At 39.6% G+C, this 9,554-nt stretch overlaps 1 protein-coding gene across 1 annotated transcript in view; it reads right to left on the reverse strand.

The window, feature by feature from the left end:
- ARG1 (arginase 1) overlaps positions 1–6,096 on the reverse strand; it is a 12,353-nt gene extending 6,257 nt beyond the window's left edge. The window contains exons 1-2 of the mRNA XM_024759008.1: positions 5,771–6,096; positions 1,475–1,547 (exon numbers count right to left, since the gene is read on the reverse strand). Coding sequence (XP_024614776.1) covers positions 1,475–1,547; positions 5,771–5,827 — 130 coding nt within the window. The 5' untranslated portion in view covers positions 5,828–6,096. The remainder of the gene's footprint in view (positions 1–1,474; positions 1,548–5,770) is intronic.
- Between the last annotated feature and the right edge of the window lie 3,458 nt (positions 6,097–9,554).

Below are 9,554 nucleotides of genomic sequence, written 5' to 3' on the forward strand. Positions count from 1 at the left end.
CCCCAGCATTTTGTTTTTTTTTTGGGGGTTTTTTTTTTTTTTTTTTTTTTTTTTTTTGCTTTATGAGGTATAATTGTTATTCACTAAAATTCACTCACTTTAAATGTACAGGTCAACCAGTCTTAGAAATATCTACAGTCTTGCAACCATCACCATAATCAAGATTTAGAATATTTTCATCACCCCCTAAATTCCCTCGTGCCCCTTTATGGTCAATCCCTGCCCCACCCTCAGGCAACTACTGATCTTTGTCCTGCTATGCTTTGGTCTTTTCTAAAATTTCACACAGTTGGTAGTCTTTTGTGTCTGGCTTCTTTCACTCAGCATGACGTCTTTGCCATTCATCCATGTTCTTGCCTATGTCAGCAGTCTGTTCCTTTTTATTGTTGAGTACTATCCCGTGGTATGGATGTACCACTTTTTGTTTATCCATTCACCGGTTAATAGGCATTTCGTTTCCATTTCTTGGCTTTTATAAATAATACTGCTACAAACATTCGGGTGGTAGTGTTTATAGTATATGTTTTCACTTCTCTTGGGTAAATATCTAGGAGAAGATTTGCTGGGTCAAGAGGTAAATGTATGTTTATTTAAAAACTGCCAAAGTGCTTTCCAAAGTGGCTGTATCATTACGCATTCCCGCCAGAAATACACGAGGGTTCAAGTTGCTCCATATCCTCCCCAACACTTCATCAGAGTTCTAAATATAAAGATGACGTTTACTTTAGCCCATACTTTTAAAATTATATCACTTTGCATTTGCATGCTCGTATATATGTATGTATATGTATATGTGTACACATATACACACCATGCAAACACTAGGTACTATTATTGTTATCATATTACTGTTTTCTTTTCTTTCCTTTCACAAATAGGGGTCCTCTTGCTAGTAGTGTACTTCCTGCTGCCCCTGGCTTTTCATTTTCAATTCCTCTGACTCCCCTACGACACACCCCCAGTTCTTGCACACACACATTCTCTTATGCAAGAGTCTGGCTGGAAAGACAAAAGATCTGAGTGAGGATATTAATCCAACAGTATTTACTGAGCATGCTCCCCATCGCTGCTTTTTTTATAGGCTGTACTTCTAAGGTTATAGCCAATGCTGCAATTCTGTGGTATAAATGTCACTCCAGACACACCCTCTTTTAGCAGGAGCCTGGTCCTTCCTTCAGAGTGAGAAGAAAATCAGGCTGATCCTTCAAGTTAAAAAGTACCTTGCTCAAACCAGTGGTTACCAGTGGGGAGGGGCAATATAGGGGTAAGGGATTAAGAGGTACGAACTATTATGTACAAAATAAGCTACAAGGATATATTGTACAACACAGGAAATATAAGCCAACATTTTACAATAACTGTAAATGGAGTATAACCTTTAAAAATGTGAAGCATTATATTGTACATATATGTAACATATAATATTGTACATTAACTATACTTCAATAAAAAGTAATTAATTTTTTCAAATTACCTAGTTCTTTAAGTTTCTCAAGCAGACCAGCCTTCCTCAATACTGTAGGGCCTTCTTCCACCCCTCCTCGTGGCTGAACAATTAAAAAATAGAGTAATACAGACATTATCATGACAACCTGATGCCCACAATAGGAACCCTTTTCATTAATCAATTGAAGAGTATCAATTTTTGAATACCTACAGAGTCAGGAATTTACATTATCTCATTTAATCATCACGGCAAGGTAGATTGAATTACCCCTATGTCAGATATGAAGATCCAGAATCAGAAAGGTTATATAACTTTCCTAACAAGTGGGAGAGCCTTAGTTCACATCCGCATTCTTTAGTTTCCAAAACTTGCATCTCCTCTTCTCCATCGCACCGCGTTACCAGCACAGTGAACACATATTTTGTGCAAAAGCACTCTGAGAGATGGAGATAGAGTGATTAAAAGGAGAGGGCTTCTGTCTTTGAGTAACTAACAAGATAATAGGGGATTTGGATATTTAATCCCAATTACAGCGCTTAGAGACTTGCTTCAACGCAGATACAAGATTCATAACCACAAAAACAGGATGATCCTAACTCTGCCAGGAGCAGAGTGTGTCAGAGAAGTCTGCGTGGAGTAGGCTGATATTTCTGCTGAGTCCTGCAACGTGAGTAGGTATTCAGGAAAATAGATAGGGTGATAGAGAAACTTTGCAAACCAGGGGAACAGCTTGAGTAAAAACATAAGGAAGAAAAAAAAAAAAGAGCATGGCATGAGAAAGACCTACTTGCAGGTCCTCACGGTGGTAAGTTAGGGCTCTTGGGGAGAAAGCAGGCAGCAGGGAAAATCATCACCCGGGAGCCGAAACCACAAAACTTACCCGGTATTTCAGGTATTTTGACCTGGTTAAGCACAGTTGGCACAATTCTACCTTTGCTCATTTTACATCAGGGAAGCTAACACGCTTCCTCCTGGCTGTAAGTCTTCTCCAGCCTCCTGGCAGATTAGCCACCTAAAGAACCGGTTCTTGCATGTGTCTCTCTGATTCTAATTTCCAACAAGCCTTTTCAATACAGGAGGTTACTTTGTGTTCTCAGCGGAGAAGGTGTGCCAAAAGACACGTGGATCTATCCCCAGGATTGTGCTGTGGCACCAAACTAAGTAGATATTTCTCCCCAACTCAAATTACCGGATGATTTGCCCTGGCTGCCGGGTAAATCCTCCATGTCAAATTCCTGTCCCTGGCAGCCAGGGACGCCCCACACTCAGATGGACACATTTGCTTCTTCACTCCACTCCTTTTTTGTATGACTCCCACCCCCTCTCAAGTAGATACAATTTCTCCTTCTTTAAACTCCAACAGCGTGCTGCTTGGCTCAGATTTTGCCTTGGTTTTGTGTTTGTTTTGTCTTTTCTCCATTATTAGATTTCAGTCCAATTTTTTCTACACTTCCAGCACTGTGTTTTGTACTACGGAGCTGACACTTAGTAGATGCTCAAAAATTGTCAATTTGATAAAACCCCCTGCCCTTTTTCCCTCTCCCTTTCAAACTTTAGAACAAATCTCATACACCCCTTACAAATGAACTTATTTACAAAACAGAAATAGACTCACAGACATACAAAACAAACTTATGATTACCAAAGGGGAGACGGAGGAGGGGATAAATTAGGAGTTCGGGATTAAAATATACACACTACTATATATAAAATAGATAACCAACAAGCACCTACTGTATAGCACAGAAAACTATACTCAACATCTTGTAATAACCTATAATGGAAAAGAATTTAAAATTTACGTTCATATATAAAACTGAATCACTTTGCTGTACACTCAAAACTAACACAATACTACCGCCAAAAAAATAAAAATAACACCATTCTGAAGTTTAAGAATTATAAAAAAAACACACACAACAAATCTTATACACTCCTTAGTTGATATGAAAGTCCTCCCTCAGTATCTGTAGAGGATTGGTTCCAGGACACCCATCCTACCCCAACTTACATAAAATGACATAAAGATATTCCAGATACAGAACCCGCAGATATGGAGGCCCAGCTGTATATTTATTACAATATCACAGTCGATCAGTTTCACAGAGTGACACTTTTTAGCTTTTTTTTTTTGTCTGATTCAAACTGCTTCTAATGATTGGTCTTTTCTCATTGTTCTTTGTTAGCTCTACTGACTTTGAAGCTGGGCTCCATTCCCTAACTGACTGCAACTCTAAGATCCACTGTAGATCTAAAGATGCACCAGTGCAGGTCAGGAGCACAGGCTCTGGTATCAGACAGTCCTGTCTGGAATTACACAGTCAAAGCTGTGTGACCTTGAGCAAGTTCTCAAATCTCTCTGAGCCTTAGTTAACTCAACAGTAAAATCAATACAATACCTACTTCATTCTTTGCCACCACCTCCTCCCCTTAACCACTGCCCTGCAAGGGAATGGAGTCCTTTTTCAGATTCAACCTTCTAGCCCTTTAATCCTCCCTTTTGCCTATTTATCCAATTTTACCTCCTTTAAGTGAGGACAGAAATTTATATGTTGGCCATTTTTTTCCCTTCTATGCTATGGCTTAGTGTAGAAAAATCTCTCTCTCTGAGTCCTTACTATCACAAGACAATAAGCTTCATTCTCATGGGGCTATGTTTTTTTGTTGTTGTTGTCGTTTTTTTTGCTGTACGCGGGCCTTTCACTGCTGTGGCCTCTCCCGTTGCAGAGCACAGGCTCCGGACGCACAGGCTCAGCAGCCATGGCTCACAGGCCCAGCCGCTCCGCGACATGTGGGATCTTCCCTGACCAGGGCACGAACCCGTGTCCCCTGCATCGGCAGGGGGACTCTCAACCACTGCGCCACCAGGGAAGCCCCGGGCCATGTTTTAATAAGGAAGAGCTGTAGAAGTCAGGAAGGAAGAATTATGGAGAATGGAAAATGCCTCTGGCTATATTTCAAAATATTATCCCCTGGAATGGCTGTTATTATGAGCATTTGGCCTTCTGCTGAGGTCGAGGGGTCAGAGCATATTCAAGCCGTTTCCTCCCTTCCTTCCTTCCTTCCTTCCTTCCTCCCTCCTCTCTTCTTTCCTTCCTTCTTTTTTTATCAGTTATTTCAGTGCTATCTTTGTTAGAACCTGTCCCAAGAATAGGTGAGCACATTGTGGATTTTGCAATTACCCCCAGCATTAAAAGAAACACTTCTTTGTCAGCAAAATGTCCCTGTGTTTCAGGAGAGACCTTTGGAAGATTTCCAGGGAAAGTGAAGCAGTATTGACTGACAGTCCAAATGCAGTTTGCATCTCTAACCTCCGACCTGTCCCAATTTGTTTTGTAATAAAAAAGCCAGAGAGCAAAGCAAGAGTTCAAAACTAAGAGAAGAAATACATTGCTCAGACGGGCAAAGAGAAAGCTCTAAGACACCTGAGAAACCCCATTTAAAACAACCACAACCACAAAAAATCAGCCTGGGAAGGTGTCAATTCACACTCTATCCTGTTTGTTTTTGTTTTTGTACTTCCCCATCCCCCCTCTTTTAGCACAGACGCTTACAGGAGTCGAAGATATCTGTAATCTCATTAGATTTACCAGAATGAGTGTGCCTGGGCAGAAAAAAAAAAAGACTGTACATTTACGTGTGGCTGGCATGTTCTGGAATCTGGGAGCTTGATAAATTCATTGGTCCTTTCAATGTGGTCAACTTGCAGGTGGGTTTCCTTTTTTGTTTTTCTTTTTTCCTCCCTCAAAGAGAGGTGCACAAGGGACTCTACCTAGTCCATGAAATCAGTACTTTTATAGAATCATGAAAGCCCTAAAATAATATAAATCACTCGCAAAGTTGATAAATCAATAATGTTTAGGTTATCCACATTTTTAAATTCTAAAGGTTGCTGCCCGTCGATGAAATTCTTCTAGGTGTTAATTACATAACTAAACAAATGTGTTTTCTTAAAATTCTATCTCCTTCTACATACACAGTAACACCAAAAGCAACGAGAGCACGGAAATCTAAATAAGTAGCTACAATGCAGAAATATTCTATTCCCATTCAAATAAAAATATTTTCTCTTAAAAAATTATGAGGAAAAATTCAGCAGATTTAAATAAAATTAGCTGTGGCTGAGATTAGGAGCCATAAGAATAAATGGATTTGTGACCATAATTATACAATGATGCAAAATGGTGAGAGGACTTTAAAACATAGATTTCAGGTCAGGTTGTATCAGGGAATTTAACTAACTAGACATTAACACCTTACTAATTTTGAAGTTCGAAACTCTCTCATAAATTCCGGTTATTCAAAACCAGGGTTTTTACTCACCTGGCCCTTTGAGAAAGGAGCTCCGATGATCCCTATGGATTTTGGCTTGGAACTCATGCTCCAGCACTGCTCACCGCTGCACCGGGGGTTTCGAGGCAGTCGTTACTCTGTGCAACTCTCAGTGACGGAGAGCACATATTTTTTTTCTATTTATAATTGAGTTAAATCTGTTTACTTTATTCTAATGAGGGAGAGTGGCTCCACCTACTGAAACAAAGCAACAGTCAAGTGGAAGTCCAGCAAGTTCATACTTGGAATAACTATGAGTCCTCTGGGTCTAGGTCTCTAATTAAGTGAGATTATTCATGTAGACAGTTCACACCCATTTGACAAAGCCAGCTGGTGACATTAATCTTTCCTAATCACCACTTTGATTTCCTAATTATCTTTTCTAGTCATAATTAATTAATCAAAACCACAGAAGAAGTGCTATGGTTCTTGCAGTGCAAACTCAGGGCATGGCACTTACCTCCTCCAGGTCTTTGCATCCTCCTGTGTCGAAAGGGCTGGGACTAGCAAGATGGTCTCCCACATCCCTTCCAGCTCTACAACGCTGAATTCAGTTTTCACTCTGGGATTAATGGTTAATCCACGAGGCACACCTCATACACCACCAGAGCACAGTCTCAGGGAAGGCATATGACTTCCTTTTCTGATTATTAATTAAAGAAAAACTTAACTGCCTGATTAATAACCCAGAAGCGTTACCACACTAATTTTGAAATACAATATGCAGGAAAGTAACAGTTATTGGACTCATAATATCAAAATGAAATAGAGATGCAAAAACAGCCACGACTGAGTTTTCATCATGTGCCAGATGCTGTTCTGGTTTATATTATCTCATTTAATCCTTATGTAAATTTTATGACCAGTCTCTTTGTGTTATTTTACTGATGAAGCAACTAAAGTTCAGAGGGGTTGCCAAATGTCATAAAGAGGAAGAGCCATGACACAGTCGTAGGCATTCTGGATCCACCTAACCACTGGACTTTACATTCTAAATGCAGATGAAGTGTCAGCTATGTGTGCCTGTCAGACCAGTGTGTAAGACCTTATAGAAAAATCCAAACGAACTTTTTGGCCAACCCAATATATCCTAGATATTTACTTGGGGTATTTTATATAGCTAAGTATTAACCTCTTATGGTTTCACATTGCAAATAACTTTTTTCTAATCTGTCAGTAACCTGATAACTTTATATGTCATCACTCAAGATTTTTATTTTTTGAAATGGACAGTTGAATAATTTTTTCCTTATGCTTTGCACTTTGGAAGTTTCATTAAGTCCTTTCTACTCCAAGATCACAAATATATATTTCTGTATTTTCTCCTATTTGCTTTAGAGTTTATGTTTCACATTTAGTTCTTTAATCCATCTATACCCATCTTTGTACATTGTGTAAGTTTTCCAACTCTATTTTCCCTTGTAGAGTCCATCAGTTTCCTCAACACCCACTGAGCCGTCCTTCCATTTTGCCTCATGGATTCGAGTGTTATTTCCCTCGTGTACCAAGTTCCCCTAGACACATGGGCTCTTTCTTCTGATCCATTGGCTTATTTACCTGTGGCTGTACCAGGTCCACGCTCTTTGATTATCCTGGCTTTACGGTATATCTTACCATTCTTTGGTAAATAGTTACATTTTGCTCTTCTTTTTCAAAACTGATTTAGCTATTTATAAGCCTCTGTTCGTCTACATATTCAGAATAAGTTGATGGGTTCCTTAAAAAAAATCCTGCTAGAATTTTTACTAAATTTGTAGATGAGTCCATAGAGATTTGATATCTTTCAGGTTTCATTGTGGGTGTATTATTTTTACTCTAACATCTGAAAGTTCCTTCTATATCAAGCTGAGTTTGCCTTCCTATTACTTGACCTGGTGATTACAACCCTTCAATCCAAGTAAAACACAGTATCCCTCGGCTTCATGTACTTCTTGCATTCTCTATTGTTTAGCCTGTATATCCCCAAATACCTCACCAGTTTCTTATATTACATGATGGCTACTCTCCTTCAGGTCATCAACTTGGCCTTTCCCTTCAAAACATCTTCTGGCTTCCCTATGGCCTCCTTAACTATGTGATTCTATCCAGAACCAAGTGCACACATCCAGGTGTAGATGGAGGCATCTAGCCCATCAAAGACAAATTTGGTAATGCTTGACTTTCCAATTCACTGATAAAAATACTGAAGAGGGCAGCACCTATGAAAGAGCTCCTTGGCATTCCGATGGAAACCTCAGCCCAGATTGTCATAGTTCCATTCATTAGTCATGGATCCATAGGTACAGCTGTTCCCTCAATTCCCAGCTCAACCACTCTATCTTGGCTGTAAGGATATCATAAGGAAAACTTCCAGGTATGTCAATAAACCCTTGCTACACTTTGCCTGCTACATTTTGTCACTTACCAGTCTGACTTCCCTGTCAAAGGTGATGAATTGACCCTGAGAGACACTCTCTTCTTGGTAAACCCATGCTGACTTCTAGTGATTACTGGTTTTTTTGGTGTGAACATAAACCATCTTTTTGATCTCCAAAGCTGTCATCTCAGGACTTCAAAAGGAAGAAGACAGAGGGTATCTTACCTATATCATCCTATCAGAGCTCCAGTTTTTCCAGCTCAATCCTTTCCTTTATTTTAGAGTGTACATATTAAGTTTTTAAAGCCCTTCTCCTAGTAATACAAACCTCTTATCTAATATCTCTCCTTCTCTCCCTCCGTCTTTCACTCTCTCTCTCTCTCTGTCTGTCTCTGTCTCTCTCTCTCTCTGAAATCCTATCTAGCACTTTCCTGAAGATGGGACCACATCTTATTTGACTTTGATCCAAAGCCACTAGAATGAGGTTTGACACATAGGCCCTTGTATTAGTTGCCTAGAGCTACCATAACAAAATATCACAAACCGGATGACTTAAAAGAGCAGAAATCTGTTATCTCATAATTCTGGAGGCTGGAAGTTTGAAATCAAGGTGTCACAGAGCCATGCTCCTCCTGAAACCGATAGGAGAATCGTTTCTTGCCTCTTCCTAGCTTCTGGTGGTTTTCCAGCGACCTCTGGCATTCCTTGGCTTGTAGACGCGTCACTCTAATCCTCCATCTTCACATGGTCTTCTCCCTGTGCCTCTGTGTTTTCCCATGGCCATCTTCTTATAAGGTCACAGGTCATATTGGGTTAGGGCCCACCCTACTTCAGTATGACCTCATTTGACTAGTTATACATGTATGCAATGACCCTATTTCCAAATACGGCCACATTCTGAGGAACTGGAGATAAGGACTTCACCATATCTTTAGGGGAACACAGTGCAACCCTTAAGAGCCCTCAGCTAATGGTTTTGCAATAAAAAGAAAGGATGAATAAATAAGTTACACGATGAGAGAAACCAAAAAATCATATAGCTCTTACTCTCTACCTCTTTCTCTTTCTAAGGCTTCAAACTGTGGCCCATCTCTGCATTGTCCTTTCATCAGCCAACTGACAAACAAGACTGTCTTCCAATGAAGCCCAGGAGTCTTAGCACTTTTATAAAGAGCTAGAAAGTACAAAAAATCCAAAGGACTAAATCTCTAATGAAGTGATTTCAGGGAACCATTTTGTTTGATGCATTGCCCAAACTTTTTTTTTTCTTCTAAATATTTTTGTATTGTGTACATTCTTCATATTTTGTTGTAACATATTATTTGAGAACAGATTCCATTAAAGATTTTCTTTTTCTTTAAGCCATCTCTTACTCAGGGAGTGACCTGAAAGGCTGGCATTGGAGCCTGTTTCATCTCG

This window comes from Neophocaena asiaeorientalis, unplaced genomic scaffold (assembly GCF_003031525.2).
Source record: "Neophocaena asiaeorientalis asiaeorientalis breed wild unplaced genomic scaffold, Neophocaena_asiaeorientalis_V1.1 scaffold5, whole genome shotgun sequence".
Classification (NCBI taxonomy): domain Eukaryota; kingdom Metazoa; phylum Chordata; class Mammalia; order Artiodactyla; family Phocoenidae; genus Neophocaena; species Neophocaena asiaeorientalis.